General features: G+C 49.3%; 1 protein-coding gene across 1 annotated transcript in view; it reads left to right on the plus strand.

Annotated features, from left to right (window-relative positions):
* The window catches only part of ZNF618 (zinc finger protein 618), a 148,470-nt gene that overhangs the window by 68,118 nt on the left and 61,515 nt on the right, over window positions 1-18,837 (plus strand). The window contains exons 3-5 of the mRNA XM_088177679.1: window positions 9,349-9,605; window positions 13,772-13,867; window positions 16,913-16,990. Of these exons, the coding sequence (XP_088033805.1) occupies window positions 9,349-9,605; window positions 13,772-13,867; window positions 16,913-16,990 (431 nt within the window). The remainder of the gene's footprint in view (window positions 1-9,348; window positions 9,606-13,771; window positions 13,868-16,912; window positions 16,991-18,837) is intronic.

Below are 18,837 nucleotides of genomic sequence, written 5' to 3' on the forward strand. Positions count from 1 at the left end.
AACCCGGCCAGGTTTCCTTGAAACCCAAAAGGTCAAATATCCACATACAAGGAGATGACAGTGCTCAATCCCAGCTCCCAGGAACGGAAGTATTTTCTGTGTAAACCACACCAGTTTGCCCAGTGCCAAAGTCCTGGAGAACTTTGCGTGGTGTGAGGTGGAGAAGTGTCCCTTTCTGGAGCCATAAAGCTCCAAGACGTGGCAGCTCTAAAGCGTTCAGGAAAGCTGAGCCACCAGGAAATCCTTGGGTCACCCCCTCACTCCTTGTGGCTTGTTGGAGACCTGTGGCCATTTCAGTTCTCACCCCCTCAGTCATTTCTTAGTCAAGGAACACAGAGCTCTTTCACTGATATAAATAAATCCTTAATCTATTCTCTTTGTTTTTCCCTGAATTTCTTTGTCTCTGTTGACATTTCCACGCTTCAAAATTTAAAGACGCTGGCAGCTATTCCATTATCATCTTAAATTCAGTTTTTAACCTGCATCATTTGTGTGTCGCATTTTTTATCTGACTGAATTCTTTTGCTTTTGGCAAAGAGCGCGCAGTTGTTTTTTGTTGGATAAGCCAAATTTTTTTTATATTTGGTTAGACTTTCCTCTTCAAACCATCCTCAAGATATTCCTAATAAGGACTGAAGGGAATTTGTTTTGCTAATACCTTAGGAATTCTTTGTGGCTCTTGACTATTGTTCTGGTTTGTATTTTAATGTTTAATTTCCAGAGGAGAGGCAGGCTGATTGGTCCTGGACTTTACCTTCTCTGAAGGATTCAGAGCTGCCGAGTGTCCCTTGAGGAATGAACGCACGATTAAATTCCTCTTGGACTTCCTGAAGCAGAGTTTGCTGTCAGGAAAGGTTGTGTGTTTTACTAGACCCAGATAGCTGGAAAAATTAAGTATTCTGCTTTGTTTGTTTGTTTTCCCTGGATTTTAGCACTGACACCACACACACCACTGAGTGATGCATTATGTATTTTGGGGTTTTTGAAAGCTGTTACTTCTGTTTTCGAGAGCTGGCTGCCCTCAGAGGCAGGGGGTGAACTTCCCTGAGGCATCTCTTCTACAAAACCTTCATATCCTTTAAATTTATGAACTCCTTAATAATATTGGTATTTATTGAGCAAATTTCTTCCAGGAAAACCTGAATGGCAGCTACTGTCACACTTCTGCCTGCAGAAGGATGCAGCCTCGTGTTCTCATTTCAGTTTGTTTTGGAGGGAGAAAGCAGAGGATGTAAATGTGTCCCAGATAGGGGCAGAGTTTGGGCTGCTTCTCCTTCCTCAGGGATTTTCTTTGTGTGCCCAGTTAGTTTGATGTCCCCAGGTACAACTGACTTGAACGAGGGCCTCAGAGCCTCCAGGAGCTGCCACTTCATCCTTGGTCAGGGTGGGAGGGAGCAGCGTGTTCAGGGTCATGGATGCAAAGAGGGGACCACGGGGAGCAGCCTCGTGAAGAAACTCAGCCAAGTATCCATCCCCTAAAATAGCAGCAGGACAGGTGAGAGCAGGTTTTTCCTGTAACTTGTCACAAGTTAAATGCACACTTTGGGAATTCACAGTGGCATTGTGGAAGATGGTGAAGAGAACTGAAGCCTCCTGGTGGAACACGGATGACCATGAACCCCTCTGTGACAAAGTGAAAATTTGGGTTTCAGGCATGTGGACCAGCACATGCTGCCACCATGTGTGTCACCCAGAGTGCTGGTGGCACATTTGGGTATCCTGCTTGGGTGTCCATGCTCTGGAACGTGGACAGGCTCCCAAATGGAAAGAGTCAAGGATCAGAAGGGATATTTTGGTGTGCACACAGTGTATGTAAAGGAAGTGTTTGCTTTGCTTCATTCAAGAGACAGCTGAGAGGGATTCTCCTGTGGAGGGGAGATTCCCAGTAAGAGAATGTCTTTTCCAGCAAATGCCCAATGACCAGAGGCAGCAGTCCACACTGGAAGTACAGTGCCTGCTCCAGAAAAGAATCCCTCAGAGGAGGAGCCCAGGATGGGGTGGTTGTTCCAGCACTTCACACACCAGCACCAGGACATCCTCTCTGATGGATGTAGGCTCAGGCTGCAGAGCCTTTGGGAGCTGTGGCAGGGAGGGGAGGTTGAGTCCCTTGGAGAGGAGCAGCTCTGGACACAGTGACACACGAGCTTGGGATGGTGGCTTTGCCTTTCAGGGTGTGAGGAAACATCTGAAGCTGGGGAGGGAGCCTGGAGCTGAGGAGCCAGGAGCTCAATTGTAACACTGGGAAAACAGCACTGGGAAAAGAGCTCTTTTCTCTCTTTTAACCCTGCACTTAAAAATCCTCTTGTCTGGTGATGTCTGCAGGAGGTGTCCCCAGTGAAGGACACCAGGCAGTCTGTCTGCTTCCTGATCTTCTCCACCTCCTCCTGGTGTGAGGAACGGGGCCCACCCCCCGGGCTGCCCCAAGAAGCAGATGAGAGCCACGGGGAGGGGTGGGAAGGCCACCACAGCTAATTTATCAGACAACTAGATTTCCAACTTCCAGCCTTCTTTTTCTTGCCTCTGCTTTCATCGTCTCCATGTAAAAGGAGAGTTCATTTACATCTGTTCTGTCTATTCCACTTCCCTTAGCTCCAGTCATGACAGGAACCTTCTGATTCTTGTAAAACCATGGCAGACATCTGCAAATCGAGCCCAGTTTCAGCCTCCCCCATTTTTTGCTTCCTTTGCTTTCTGACAGCTGAGCCTTTTGATTTAGCCTGGGATGAGCCAACTGCACATTGGTTTCCAGAAGACAAGTTGGAACATCCCACTGGTGCTGGTGTCCTACTGGCCTCTGCAAAGGTGCCCATTGCTTGGTCCCCATGAGTGTTTGGGAGTCCTTACTGAACCTTTTTGGTGCTGCAGACCAGAAGAGCCTTTCAAGGAGTGCCCAAAATGTGTTTCAGTTTTACTCTAACTGGGCACACCCTGTCCTGTGCCAAGGGGTGTCACCACAAATCACAGAATGGGTTGGGTTGGGGGACCTTGAAGACCCATCCTGTTCCACCCTCTATCATGAGCAGGGACAGCTTCCACCAGACCAGCTTGTGCAGATCCCTGTGCAACTTGGCCATCATTGACATCATCAAGGCACTAATGATCTCTGGGTTTTCCAGCTTGAGTATTGTTTAGGAAAAACCAAAAGATGCTCCACATTTGTTGCTGGGGCAGGAGAGCTGTTCATAAGTTTTGGTTCTGAGTAGTGCATCCTCCTTCACATGTATTTCCTTTTCCTCTCCTTTTGAGGAGCTGATGTTGAAGACTGATACTTCACTGATCTCACTCGGCCCCTCCCCAAAAACTCAGCAGGATGTGTGCTGTAAAAATAGCCTCATTAGAAGCCATCTGAGTACACATGCAATCACAGATGACTCAAAGGGAGCACGGAGCACACATGTTTCTGTTGCTGTCTTCAGAGAATTACATGACAAATTATTCCTAGCTGGAAGAAATGTCCTTTTATAATTGGGGTTTTTTTCCTCATTCTTTCAGAAGGGAGGAGTGTGTGTTTTTTAAGTAGCTTTTAGTCACTTTCATTATTTATGAGGATGCTACTCCAGATCAGAAACAGCAGAAACTGCAAGCACGAGTTTCTTGTGGCTGCAGCAGCTGACGGGCCCCGTTTGTTTCACTCACTGGTCGTCACAGCCAGGGAGACCCTGCAGAGACCAGAACAGCTGCACCCTGCAGCCTTCACCCCCTTCTCCCCGTGTCCTGCCACAGGAGATCAGCTGGAAGGGGCTGCTGGATCTGTGCTGGTGTCACAGTGCAGGGGGGACTGGGCTGAGCACCCAGCCTTTCCCTTCTGTCCTTCCCTCAGAAGAGCTCCTGGCATTGCCCTCGTGTTGCTCCTTGCATCGATGCTGGTGAGGCTTCACACCCACAACTGTTCTGGCTCGTATTGTTGTGCCGCATCACTGAGCTTTGCCAAAACCCGAGGCCTTCACGAGCTGCCACAGGTGTAGGGCCGAAGAATGAGCACCCAAATGGGTCCAGGAACCCACTTTTACCCCTGCCTTTCCAGTTCCCCATGCTGAGGCTTCATTAAGGCCTTCTGAAATCTCTCCTGCCTTCACACACTCGTGGCTGACATGAAAGTGGCCGTAACATCATCGGAAGATGAAAGTCTGATGATCAAAGCAGGCAGCAATGTTGAAATGAGCATTGTGAGATGGCAGAGCTGGTATTACAGTAATTGGCTGTGTGGCCTACTTAGTGAGAGCAGTGATACATGCAAGTGCAATGTTTGTTTGCCTCTTTCATGTTGGAAATCACAGAGTCTGTTCTGGGGAATGAAACAGGACCTCACCTGTAGGAGCAGGCAGGCATGGAGTGAGCACTGTGTGATCCCAAGGCTTCTGCTTCCTCTCCTCGGCAAGGAAGAGCCTCTTGGATTGCCAGGGCCCACAGTTCAGTAGAGACAAGACATGGAACAGTGGAGGAGGTTGGTATTTCCCAGGAAGGGGCAAAGCCACGGAGAAGAAGTTAGATCCCCCCTGTGGAAGGAGGTAGGGATTAAACCAGCGGTGCCTGTGCTCTGTGCTCCTGTGGCCTGATGGCTCTGAGCAGTTCATGTCCTGTGCAAGCAGTGCTGTGTTTGGAGAACAGGAAGATCCTCTTCCCAGGCAACATCAGCCCATGGATGTTTAAATGCAGGCTGGATCTGCAGAGGGAGGTGCAGCTGACCCCTGGAAGGCCACACTGAGCACTAAACCTGCATTGTTTGATGCAGAAGGGTGGTGGCATCAGGCTGGGGACCGAGCTCAGAGCCACCAGGAGAGGTGGGAGGTGACTCTGGCAGGTTCCCTTGGCTCCTGTGCGCTGCTGTCTCCACCAAGTGGAGGCTCTGACCATCACTCGTTCACTTGTCCCAGTGTGTCCCCAGCAGTGCCCCAGCAGTGCCTGCAGCCATCTGGAAGCTGGGGCAGGTGTCTGTGTCCACCAGGGATGGGCCTGGGTCACACTGGGGAGTCCTTCTGCTCCTTGTCCCCAGGACTGATACTGAACTTACCTGACATCCCAAAAGCTTGGCGTCCTTTTCTCTCTGTGCCCTCATCCAAACCCTTGAGACCTGCTTGGAGCCTTGGGAAGTGCAGAACTGAAAATTCACTCCTGTTCTTGCTCATCCTCTTTCTGAGCCTTTCCAGCAGTTGTGTCTCAGCTTCAGACGAGCTGTCATGGGACAGGAGTGGCAGAACCAGGCCTGGCCATGGCAGTGCTGAGGCCTGATGTCCTCCCTCCCCCAGGCAGGATGTTCCCTGTCCCTCCCTGTGTCTCTCAGGGAATTTCTGGAGAACAAGCATGTTCCAGATCTTCTGCTGCTTTTTCCTCATCTCCAAGTGGAGGTTCTTGGTGCTGCTCAGTAGCAGGGGAGGCAAAATTCATCACAAAACTGAGCAAGTGCAGCATCATGGGCTTGCAAGGGCTGATCCAAGCACCAAAGGACTGGGGATGAAATGAAGCTTTCCCGGGTCAGTGCCTGTGTGAGTTGATGCTCTGCATGGTTCACTCCTATCTTCCAAGGAAAACTCGTTCTGCTGGGGCTGTGCACATACCCCTTTCCATCCTGCCTGAAACTCTCCAGTGTCAGTAGCTTCCTTTTCCTTCCTCGTTTGCTCTGGAATGTTGGTACTCTTTCCCCAGTCAAACCAGGAGGCTTCAAACTCTGCTCTCATATGAGGATCATTCCCTGAGCCCAGCTCTCCCCTGTCCCCTTGGGAACATTGATATCCCATTCAGCAACTGAGCCTCAGAAAAGCCTGGACTGGTCCTGGCTCTGCTCTGGCCACAGGAGCACGACGTGGATTTCACAGGGGACCACAAGAAAGTGATGGGAGAGCTGGATTCCACCACTGCTGCCTCCTCCTCCTCCTCCTCTCCAAAGTTGTGCAGCCCCAGCTAAGGCATCAAGTGGCTTTTGGAGAGCTCATCTCTGCTCCCAGGAGTGTCAGTGCTGCTGTTTTTATGGTTCCACTGGTTTTTGAGGGGAACACAGCTCCTTTCAGGGCTTGTGAGCCATGAAATCATGTGAAAGAAAGTTGCTGAAGTATTTGGGGCTGTGTCCTTCTGCACAGGTATCTGCTCAGAGTTAGAACATATGGGGCAATGAATTGCTTTCAGGGTTAGGTCCCACCCAGGAGCAGACATTCCAGCTGGGTAGTTCCTTTCTTGGCAGAGCTGGATCCACAAAGTCAGCATGCATGAAGGGCAAAGGTTCTGAGGGTCCATTGGTCGGGTCTAATAATTTATATATTCCTCAGCTCCAGGCCACCAAGTGTGGCCAGTGCACGTCTGTACTGAGCCCAGGCCCTGGGGCCAGCCAGACCCACAAATCTGGGTTTGAAAACTCGGGGGGATCTCTTTTCCCTGGGCAGATCCTTTGGAAAATGGCTGTTCCACTGGACCACCATCTGTGCTAGTGTTTTATGCCTCATTTCAGCTGGTTCCAGCTTCCAGCAATGAGCTTGCACTCAACTCTTCCCTGCCAAGTTAAGGCAAGGCAGTATTTTCTCCCCATGAAGATGATGATATGCTGCAATCAAATCATCTTCCAGTCTTCCGTTTGGCATGAGAAACAGACTGGAGCAGTTTGGTCTCACAGAGTCATAAAGTGCCTTTTCCCAGGCTTGAACCATTTTAGTGCTGCGTTTTGGAAACGTCTTTGGCTTTTCTGATCAGCTCTGACACCTGAAGCTGCTCACTGTGTCTGCAGCATGTGAGGAGTGGCTTCACCACAGCTTCAAAGGGAGAAAATGACCTCCTTGTTCCATCTCAGGCACCTGAACTGAAAACTGGTCAGTCCTTCTGCTCAGGGATGGCTCTGTGTGGTTTCAGCACCATGTGGCTGAATCCACAGTCCTGGGCTCGTCTGACTGTGCTGCAGCCACTGCTCTGGCCAGAGCCAGCTACAGAGAGAGGGATCCACTGCTGGAGCGTCCTGTTCTCAGTCTTTGCTCTCCACCCCTCCATAGCTCCACCCATAACTTTTAGCAACAGCGGTGTTAAATTTAATTCCAGAGCACAAATAAATCTGTCCCACATCAGCCATTCCAGGAGTCCTGTGGAAATGCCTCTCTCTATTCAGGAGCAATGCACATGGAGAGCAGCTTTGCCTCACAACACAGGGCCTGTTGCTGATTTGGTTTGTGTTTGAATGTGATGCAAAGCTGGGTATCATCAGAAAGTCATTGTATTCTTGGCCCTTTTATAATCTCCTCAGATGGCTCTAGCCTCAGTCTCACTGCCACTGGCATCAGCTTCTGATCCCAAATCACTTGGCTCATGCCTGGATTTTCCTATTGCTTTGCCCAGAACTGGCAGGTCCAGGTTGCTGTGCCATCGAGCCGAGTTCTCACTGCTTGTTCCCACCTCCCAGCCTCCCACTGGGAATTGCCCTGGCTGCCTTTGATCTTCCTCTACAGTCCTGTGCAGGCTCTGAGGAAGGGAAGATTCTCCTGTCTGCCCTACTGTTGCCTTTATCAGGGCAACCTTCTGGGTTTGATTGATCTTCAATTAATCCCACTCTTTTCTGATCCCTGAGTACCCTGCAGTCACTGCCTTCCCCTTGGAAGGGTGCTGAGCCACACGTGGTGGCTGAGATGGATGGGTCTGTGGCACACCCAATAATATTATCACAAAGACTGTCCAGCTCTCAACCACATCTTCTCTGTCTCAATCCATCTTTCTCACTTGTAAGAGCTCTGTATGATTTTGGGAGCACGGCAAGGGGGAGTATGTGTGAGAAGGCAGGAAATGAGTGGGAAGGCAGGTCAAGGCTAATTCTCTCTGTTTAGGGACTATTAATTGTACATTTCATTCCATAATGAGAATGAAGGGATGAATAATAAAATCTCTGGCAATAGGTTGTGCCTGACCCAGTTTGAAATAGTGATTCCATGTCCATGTGGGAAGTTGGGCAGTAATTACTGGAGGACTGTTCTCTCTGTTCCTCTGCACCCCTCATCCCTGTCCTCCCAGGAGCTCCACACTTTCACCTCCAGCTGCACCATCCTGGTTCCTTTGCAAGCTCCATAACCTGTGTCAGAACCCACTGCAGGTGTTGTTTCTCTAACACTGTAATTCATACTTTGTCCTGATGAACTTTATGATGTTCCAAGTAATGGGATTTTTTTTCTCTGCTGCTATTGCACAATCTAATGATCATCCATAAGTTCAGCCTATTCTTCATTTTATTTTGTTACTTCTGCCTAAAACATTTTCAAACACCTTTGGCTGTTCCCAATGTTTACATGACTCTAAATATGTCACAGTGGTTTCTGTTTCTGGGTAGTCTGAGCAGCCATTATATATTTAGTTCTGATTTCTGCACAAACTGAACTAGCAATTATTTTATCTTTGTATTGCACATTAGAGTGTATTAATAACCAGTAATGAAAAATTGGGGACCCATAAAGAGTGGTGCCAAAGGAGCTCCATGGCTTATTCCCACATCCTTGTCTGGTGGGCTCACAGCCCCTTTGCCTTTTATCACCACAGCACCTGTTGATGTTTCGCAGCCTTGAGGTGTCCAGTTCACTTTTCTTAAAGGGTTTTGAATATTTCTTTGGATTGTTTTTTTCCCCACAGATTCCCAGCTTTTCTTTCCCAGATGAAAACACATCCTATTTCCTAACCTGTTTCTGAGCACAGTGGACTCCCTCTGCCTTTCCCCCTCCATCAGGCTTTCCCTGTCATCCCCAATAGTTATATCTGTCCATAACGTGGTAGTCTCCCTAAATATCCTCATCCTCCAGATCCCCTTTGATCAGCACTGTGTATGGTCAATAAAGGCTCTGAATACCAGGGGATGTCAGGTTGTGTGAAGGGATAAAAGAGAAGATGCATTGGAGGGTGGAGATAGCCCCAAATTAAAAATGTCAGGGAATCATAGAATCGTTTAGGTTGGAAAAGATCTTGAAGATCATCAAGTGAAAGTTAATTCAGCAGTGCCAGGTCCACCAGTGACCCATGTCCCCAGGTGCCACAGGAGAATATGGCTTTGTGTGTGTGGACTAGTGTTGGCAAAACACCTGCAGTCAGGACTGCTGGAGCTGTGCCCGTGGCCTGCTGGCAAGCAGAGCAAGTTCTGTGCTCTTCTTTAGGGATACAGTGTGTTTATGAGCACTACTCTTGTTTGTGATGATTAAGGTTATTTTCACTACTAGCAAATCATTTTATTACTTTTGTCCAGTTAAATTTTAATTACTTATCATGCACGGCAGACACACATTAATGTGCTTCTTTTAAAAAACCTGCATAAACCAGAGTACCTTGAATTAGGTCCTGGTGATGACAAAACGAGCACTTGGCATTGAGAATTCACGTTCTCTCCTCTCTTTCCCCCTTCAGGGAGTGTCTGAAGAGGAGCCCACGGAGCCCAAAAGCCGAGGGCTCCGACTCGGTGACATCTCAGTCCTCCCCCAGTGAAGAGGCTGGAATGATGACTGAGGTGAAAGTGAAGACAGAGGTACCAGATGACTACATCGAGGAGGTGATCTGGCAGGATGACACCAAAGATTCCAAGAAGAACATCAAGGATGGGCCGGGGGATGTGCCTGCAGAGATCTGCGTGGTCATCGGCGGCGTGCGCAACCAGCAGACGCTCGGTGAGGCACGAGGCACCGTTCATTCCCTCAGGGGCTGTGGGGACAGGAGGAGGCTCTGCAGAGCTGTGCCTGGACACTCAGCCCTGCTGGAGGGCCCAGAGACAGGGTGAACACCAGTCTTGGGGTCCTGGCTCAGGATTATTGACCTTCTGTGTCTGTTTGCATCTGGTTGCCCCTAAAGGCTCAGCCAAGATGGGAAAGAAAAAGCTCCTTATCTTCTTTTGGCATGTTCAGGGACTTGCCCTTCAGTCACATGCAGCACCTGGTGAGCTCAGGGCTGGGGGTGTATTTGACACAGGTGAGGAATTAGGAAGGAAAGCCTGAGAAACAGCTGAGATATTTTGAGGAAAGTTGCTCTGAGGAATGTGGATGCTTTCTGTAAATGAGTCTGAGCCCAAGAGCAGGTTTTACAGGTTGCTGTTTGTTTGTTTTCCTGATCGCTCCTCAGTTGTGGGAATACTTTTGACTCTGGGCTGGCTGTGGTGTGTCCTGTTCAAAACAGTGCTTCCTGTCCCCACCCCACCTCCCTCTGTGATGAGAAGAAGCTTTTTCTTTTTTCTGTGAACATCAAACTGTCTTCTCGTGCTCCAGGGAAAGGGGCTTCCTGTGGGAACCTGGCAAGGCACCACTCCTGCACTGCCTCTGTTGTCCCTGGCCTGGAGCAGGTCCCTGCAGTGTCTCTGAGATCCAAAGGCACTTGGTAATAAAAAGAAGGAAGAGCAGTTGGACCAGGTTTCCTTTAAGGGACTCAGGAGGAAGCTGATATGAGCTGCCCAGCATTGCAGTTGGGGTTGGTTTGTCCTGCAGGGGGAGAGAAAAGATGAATTGATGTTGGATTTTCTCCTGGGTTTTGTTGACCATTGTCCACACTGGACAATGCTGCTGGAAAGAAACCTGAGAGATGTCCTTAGCTGGTGATTGTCTCAGAAGCATCATTGCTCTTCCTGTCCTCCTTTCCACCACAGGACAGCCACTAAGAACAGCAGGGTGGGAGGTCAGTGCTGTCTGTGCAGGTCTAGGGAAAGCCTAAGAAGTCCAAAACTACTTCTGACATAAAGATTTTACAATTTGGAAGAAATACTCTGTGTATTTTCAGAATTTTTGTGCTTCTGCAGCTCTTGATCATTATATGGGCAAAGCTGAAAAGCATCCCTGGTGCCCTGGAGAGGTGGAGCTGTGACTGATGGGCAGCAGTGGGAGCTTCTCCTCCTGCCACAGCCACCAGCCCTTGGTGAAAGCATCTGCAGGTTGGGTGTTTGCCCTGCAGGACCCTCTTCTCCCCACAGCTCCTGGCTGGGCAGCAGCAGCTGCTCTGCAGTCACTGTCCTCTGGCAGTGGTGCTTCCCAGCTGAGCTTGGCTGTGCAGTGGGGAGGGAGCTTTGCTTTAGCTCTTGGCTGGCTTGGCTGGACTGGAGGGGAAGCCAGTGAGGAGCAGCTGGGGACACTGGGATGGTTCAGCTGGAGCAGGCTGGGGTCACTGGGATGGATCAGCTGGAGCAGACTGGGGGCACTGGGATGGATCAGATGGAGCAGACTGGGGGCACTGGGATGGATCAGATGGAGCAGACTGGGGGCACTGGGATGGTTCAGACTGAGGGCAGAGCTCCCCGGAGCTGCAGCTTCTCCCAAGGGGCAGCTCCAGGCTCTGCTCTGGGACAGGGACAGGAGCCAGGGAACGGCTGGAGCTGGGCCAGGGCAGGCTCAGGCTGGAGATCAGGGCAAGGTTCTTCCCCCAGAGGGTGCTGGGCACTGCCCAGGCTCCCCAGGGAATGGGCACGGCCCCGAGGCTGCCAGAGCTCCAGGAGCGTTTGGACAGCGCTGCCAGGGATGGACAGGCTGGGATTGTTGGGGGGTCTGGGCAGGGACAGGACTTGATGATCCCTGTGGGTCCCTTCAGTTCAGGCTGTTCCATGGGTCTGTGATTCTGTGTTGTCCCTATGGAGAGTGTTGGGGACAGACTGGTGGGAGGGGGACGCTCATAATGTATGGACACTGTGGGCAGAGGGGCAGATTCATTGACCACTTACAAGGCTGAAAGCCTTATAAACTGGAGAGCTTCTGTCTGGAAGGGCCTTTTCCAGTCAAACACACACTGTAAAGCCTGGGCTTCTTTAAAGGCAGTTTGGTCTGGAGGTGATGAAGGTTGGTGCCAATTCCTTTGTGAACAGAGCTCTGGAAGTGCCCCTGTCTGCCATTCTCATGACCCTCGTTTTTGGGGAGGTGGCTCTGAATAACTCCTGTTTGCCCATCAGGTCCTGTGCCCTGTGTGCACACCCTGTGGTGCCCCAGAGAGCAGGTCCTTGTGTTTGCTGAGCTCTGTCCCCCCATGAAAATCACACCTGGGCACTGTGCTCATCTCTGCACACACCAGGGTACCTCACACCAGGAATGTGCCCCGTGTGTCACTACTGGACATTCCAGCTCCTCACTGGCCATTCCAGCTGCTGCACTGGAGCAGCCTGAAAGTATGACCTGCTGATGATGCTGGTGCCTTCTGCCTCTGGAACAAAGGCTTTAATACTCTTGCTGCTGCTCCCCAGAACTTCCAGGAGCTTTCTTGCCCTGGGGATCTGGGAGCCCTGTAGCTGAATAACTTCCTGTGTGCAGACAGGAAAGGCTTTGGTAGGATTTTATTCACCTTCATCAGGGAAGCTGAGACTTGAGGTGTTGAGAATGGTTATTTTTATAGCATTTCCTGATGAAGTGGTGAATCAGGAATGAATGAGCCCCTCTCCTCTGTGTGGAATTGCTGACCCCAGCCTGTCTCTTTTCAGGGAGTGCTTTGGACAGTTGGTTAAATGGGGGATGTGTCTGAGACAGGACCATGGTGCTGAAGGCTCAAGGCACACATGGCTCCAAGTGACAGCTTTTCCTGCAGGGCTCAACCTTGGGACTCAGCTGAAATGCACATTACAAGATTTACATCTCTTTTCTGAGTCACACATCTACTCTATTTGTATTTTTAGTTGTTACTTGGAGCAATTTATAACAGGGATTCCCAGCTCAGTTGCTGCTATTCCCTTGCAGTGTTTACATCAAACCAGGCCTTGTGTTTTTTGTCTCCCATTTGCTTGCACCAGCTCCTGTCTCTCTCAGCACTCTGGACTACTCCAGACTCTGCCTCCATCCATGTGGAGCATCCCAAACCCTGTGGGGGCTGGAAGGGGCTGTACTGGGTGGGATGGTTGGGGACAGTGGCCACAGTCCCCCAGCCGAAGAGCTGTTTGTGGGTTTGAACCATTTTCCTCTCAGCTGCTTTTCCACAAGTCTTTCAATCCTGTGGGATCCCCCTTTGGCACCCCAAGCAGAGGAAGCCAATGGAGAGGTTGGTTCTCACCTGGTTCCTGTCAGCTGCTGCAGATCCCCCACTCCCCCCCTGCACCCACCTGGACCCCCACAGTACCCCAGGTACCCAGCCCTGGGGTGGAGGTTCCTGCCCTGCACAGCTCAGAGGTGCCACATTTCCCCTTCTTCTCTTTCTTCTGGCAAGATTCACGTGCTGACCTCAGGCCAGGGGCACTTGAAGAGCCACGGCACACGGACACTTCTCAGGGAAGTCCCACCATGGATCTGGCAGGAGAGGAGAGGAAAAGCAAAGGGCACTTGTGTTGTAATTTGGGAGAAAGAGGGGGAGACTGTCAGATGTGGATCATTTCCTCCTGTTGGGAATAGCATCAGGTCAGTATTTGTGTCCTGGGGGACTGAGTTACCTGCAAGCTGATGAGGAGAAGTTTGATACAAGACTCCTTAAGCTCTCAATCTGTTCTCCCAATCTGCTGCTTTAGAAGGAATATTTTGGAGAGGACTTTTCAAGTAATGCATTAAATCAGAGTTGTTTCTGAGATAGAGAGAAGAGAGAATCCTTCTGCTCTGAGCCTCTCTGTCCATCTCCCATGCACACATTGGGTTCATGCCATGGTGCTGATATTTCAGTTGCTGAGCTGCTCAGCATATGTATGAAATTCAGGAGTACTTTGGATTCTCCCTGGTGAGGTAAAATAGCACTGCAGAAGCCTTAAGAAATTCTGTGAGACCTCTGACATCTTGTCAGGAAGCCACAGAGACAGATGGGTTTTGGAAATTTTTCATAGGCTTCAGCCATCATTATTCCTTGGAAATGCATCCACTTTAAGGGCTTTTTTCTGATTTCTTTTTGCACAATTTAGATGGAAAAGCAGTGGAACGTGGCTCTCCCGTTGGATATACACGAAATCGATATTCAGGGACCTGGATTTTTGACCATGCATTGAGATACACGTCCGGTATGTGATGGAAGGGTGTGAAAGTCTAACCAGGGCTCAGGGAGCAAAGGAAGCTCTGGAAGCAATGGGTGCATTGCCCAGATTCCAGCTGCCAGGCTCAGGAAAGCCCAGCCCAATTGAGTGCACCAACTAACCCCAAACCTTCCCCATCTCCCCTCCTGCTACCACCAGCTGTGACCTGCATGACACACCCTGAGAGGACAATGACCTCGCTGCTGCTGTCCAAGGCCACGTGGGCACATTCTCTGCAAGGCCTTAACACACAGTGATGTCCTTCTTCCTCCACTTCACCTTTCCTCCACTCTAACAGCACATTTTTTGTGGCAAGTCATCCCTCCTTTCTCTAACATGAGGGCCTGTGATGAGCTGAGCACACAGCTGTGGCTGCTGAGTTGTGTCTCTGCCTCAGGTCTACAACACATCTCCCTCACCCTTCCCAGATCCCTGTGTTCCTGAGGCACTGCTCTATCACCTGTGGGCAGGGGGTGAGTGCAGGTGTCCCCCTCAAGGTTGACTCCAGCCTTCCCTGGGTTCCACTTGAGACCTGGCAGCTTCAGGACACCTGCACAGAGCCCTGGCCTGGGGTACATGGTCCCTGTCCTGCCTCAGCTCCTGCCCCTGGTGTCCAGCACACCCCTGCACCAGGTCTGCAGCCCCTGCTCAGGTTTACAGTGCAGAAGGAAGGCACTGCACAGTTACCTGGACAGCTGACCTTCTTAGAGAACTTCTGCACAGCCAGTGCATTTATGTGCCACAGACTGTCTCCAGAGGAAGTAGGAAATACAATACAAATGGGGAAAAAATTCAGCCTAGAGCCCCTCACTGTGTTTGACCTGTTTGCACCAGCTCATAGAATTACAGAATGCTTTGGGCTGGAAGGGACCTGCCATGGGCAGGGACCCCTCCCACTGTCCCAGGCTGCTCCAAGCCCCAGTGTCCAACCTGGCCTTGGGCACTGCCAGGGATCCAGGGACAGCCACAGCTGCTCTGGGCACCCTGTGCCAGGGCCTGCCCACCCTGCCAGGGAACAATTCCTGCCCAATATCCCATCCAGCCCTGCCCTCTGGCAGTGGGAGCCATTCCCTGTGTCCTGTCCCTCCATCCCTTGTCCCCAGTCCCTCTCCAGCTCTCCTGGAGCCCCTTTAGGCCCTGGCAGGGGCTCTGAGCTCTCCCTGGAGCTACTCTTCTCCGGGTGAACTCTCCCAGCCTGGCTCCAGGGCAGAGGGGCTCCAGCCCTGTAATTAACTCAGTGGCCTCCTCTGGACTCATTCCAACTCTTCCCAGTGCTCCATGTGCAGCCAGCACTGGTGGGGTGTGGGTGGGCATCAGTCACATCATTCTGTTGGTTCAGCTGAACCTCAGCTGTGCTCAGGGCTCCTGTTTGCAGGGCCCAGGGGATGGTGAGTGCTCTTGTCTACTGCTTTGGGGCTCCAGCTCCGAGAGTTTTCAGAAAATAATTCTGGAGGTTGGTGGTGAAAATAATTAGTCCTTGAGCATGGGAATGAGGACTGGCAAATGCTGCTGACCTGCTGATATCCCGGGTTTCACTCAGGCAGCCTGTGTGGAGTGACTGTCCCACAGATGTGTATCTACATAAAATAAGTGAGCTATGATAATAAAAATGCTCAGATCAGACACAGCTAAGTGCATGTGCTATCAGAATATGTGAGTATTTTTTCAGCTGGATACTCTGGTGTATCAGAGTGTGGCAAATGACCTCTCTCAGCATCAGTGACCAAGGAGCCTCCCCAGCTCAGGAGACAGCCCCAAGTGGTGCCATCAGTGATGGGCAGAGAATTCAGGGCTCTCACACTCTGAAGGGGGGGGATTTTCTTCCCAAGCTGTAAGAATGGGACATGAGAAGGGGAAAAAGGACCGTGGGCATAGTGTGTTCAGAGAGCTCCCCGGGTTTGTTTCTGGCAAGAGCTCACTTTGACTAGCTCCAGGTGAGTATTGCTGTGAAATGTTGTTTGGGAAGGTTTATCTGGAAGTGTGTCGATATTTTTGTTCTCACTTGTGGCTCCTCACTGAGTTTTGCTGTTTTGCATGGTCAGGAAAAGATTGTTTCAAGGTTGTGTGAGGAAAGGCACATGGAAATGAAATTCTGCATTCATACCAAATTAATTCAGCCCTTCTTTCTCCCACCTCCTCTTTATTCAAGTCATGCTCTCACCCTCTGAAAGAGCACCAAGGGGATCCCAGTTCCACAGCTCTGGTGGACAGTTACGAAATGCAGTGCAAATAAGAGCCTGGAAAGTGAATTTATAGCCTGTGCAACAAAGTGAAGTAGGAAAAAAAGAGATTGAATCAACTTAAGTAACAAATATAAGGAAATTTCTGTCTGCCTGTTCAATAACAGAAGAGTCTAAATTCATGGCATAACTTCATCATTATAAATGGTTCTCCCAGCTCTGTTCCTCTGGTTTCATTTCAAATGACTCTTTGCAGATGTGTATTTTCTGGAATTAGAGACACAAATTGAGAAGAGGGACTACTGTGGTCATGTGCTTTTCCTTAAAAAGGGAAAAAGTTCTATTTGTATCTATTTGGTTTCCACTGGGTGGATATTTACCAAATCTCTGTGGGTTTCTTGGGAAATTTGTACATTGTGCATTTCTTGAGAAATTTTGAAAACTCCTGGCCTCCGCATAACATATTGCCTTCTTTTTTCAGTTGAAAAGGATTTTTTCCCAGCTACTAGGAACTTACTGAAAAGTAATTCAAGGTTATTTCTGTCCATAGGAAACATTAGTCATTATTATAAAATTATAAGTCAGGCTATTTTGAGAGTGGCCCTTTCACGTTAGCAAAGTTAAAAAGATACACTGAAAATGAAAGTTCAGGGTAATATACCAAGGAATCTTAAATAGGGCTGAAAGAAAGAATAGTTTCTGGGGTAGTGATTTCTTGCATTTATCTCCATGAACCTTCCAGAAATTACTTTGCTGCAAAGTGCACCCTTTTGCCCGCAGTTTATGGACCAGTGTGCAGGCTGTTTTTCCTGATCTCTCATGGTCATGTGTGCTTCTCTCTCTTGTTTTTCAGGGTCTTACGAGTGTGGAATATGTGGGAAGAAATACAAGTATTACAACTGTTTCCAGACCCATGTGCGAGCACACAGAGGTATCTCAGTCCTGCTGCAATCTTGGGAATCCTGGGATAACACAGGCCCAGAGCAGGCTCAGGCTGGAGATCAGGGCAAGGTTCTTCCCCCAGAGGGTGCTGGGCACTGCCCAGGCTCCCCAGGGAATGGGCACGGCCCCGAGGCTGCCAGAGCTCCAGGAGCGTTTGGACAGCGCTGCCAGGGATGGACAGGCTGGGATTGTTGGGGGATCTGGGCAGGGACAGGAATTGGACACCTGAGTGATCCCTGTGGGTCCCTTCCAGGACATTCTGTGATTTTATGTCTATTTTCAGGAAGGTCTTGAAGGCTGCTCTGCTGCTTCCCTGGTCATCAGTAATTCTTCTCTGGGGTGTCCCATTGAGAGGGGCCCAGTGATAAACTTTGGAGCTGTCTCAGTTTTGTGGCTCTTTATTCCAGCAATATTTCTCCCCAGGTCAGGAGCAGCTCCTGTGTTCGGGGCAATATTTACTGCCCAGGGCTCTGAGGGCATCACTGTGTGCAGGAGCAGCTCAGATCACAGAGTTTCACCTGGCAGGTCCCAGTGCCAGCACTGTGGTGGCATCTCCCTGACGTGCTCTGAGCTCCTGCCTGGCTGGGAGTTCCATCCATCCCAGAGAAGTCAGCCTGGGAGGATATAAATCAGATATGGGCATTGTGACTGCTGTGTTTTTATGTTCAAATCAAAATGTTCCTTGAGCTGCCCCTGTGCCCCTGCTGTCAGCTCAGGTCACTTCCCAAATGCACTGTGTGCATGAAAGGTCTCGTGCTTGGTCAGGAGTGGCTTTGTCTGAGTTTTCTCTAAGACTGAACAATCCAATGTTGCTTAATTGCAGAAATGTGAAAGTTTGAGGTGGTTTATACAATCAAAGTATAGTTTGCAGGATTTGGAGCTCTGAAATAGCAGAACAGCAGGGACTGGAAAGCAGCTCCTCCTGAGCCTTTCTCTGTGTTTGTTTCCTGTTCCCTGAGATGAGCACTGGAGTCACTGTGCCAGGCTGGCAGGAGAATCTGCTTTAGCTCCTCAGGTGTAACCAGTGGTTGAAAATCCAAGAACAATGAAGGCTAATAGTACGTTCTAAATGCTCAAACTCTTGAAAGTTAACACATGCACAGCTGAGAAGTAACTGCTCAGAGTTTATCACAGTCTCATAACACATCCTTAATTGCATGTTTTCATATTCCTTGTGTGCCGTTTAATATGACAGAGCTGCTTCTGTGCCTCTGGATACACAGAATTGTTTTTCCATGCTGGTATTTCTTTTCTAAATACCAGCAAAATTCCTTAAAGTCCTTTAAATGTAGCTTCAAGTAGCTTCACTCTGCAGCTTAAGGAAAAAAAATCCCTAAAATAACAGGGATATGCTTTGCCATTACATCACAGCATTGCAATATTTTTTCAATAATAATTGTAGTATTTAAATGTGGGACAAGGATTGCTTTTATTTTACTTCTTTTCCCCAAGAACTATGGGATCTTTAATTCAGCTAGAATTTTAGGAGCTCTGTTAGTACGAGGTCACCTCCTAGTGTGTGATCTGATTAATTTATATTTATATAAATTTTGATAATGAAATTAAGCAATAAATTATATGGGTGCATATATCAGCACAGACCTGTACATTTGATGTCCATAGTTTTGACATGAACTCAGTGGAGACATGACTTTACCTTTTGCTTCCCAGGTCTTTGTCATGTGTAGTTGCAGAAGATGGAAATTTTCAAAATTCTGAATGTAGAAATTTATCACTAATTCTCACATCAGTGCTGGAGAAGCAGAATTTAGATCTGTGATACTTAGAAAGTGTTGGTTTTAATGCATTTAAAGTGCATTCAAATTGCCTTAAGAC

The sequence above is a fragment of the Sturnus vulgaris genome, chromosome 22, assembly GCF_052056855.1.
Source record: "Sturnus vulgaris isolate bStuVul1 chromosome 22, bStuVul1.hap1, whole genome shotgun sequence".
NCBI lineage: Eukaryota > Metazoa > Chordata > Aves > Passeriformes > Sturnidae > Sturnus > Sturnus vulgaris.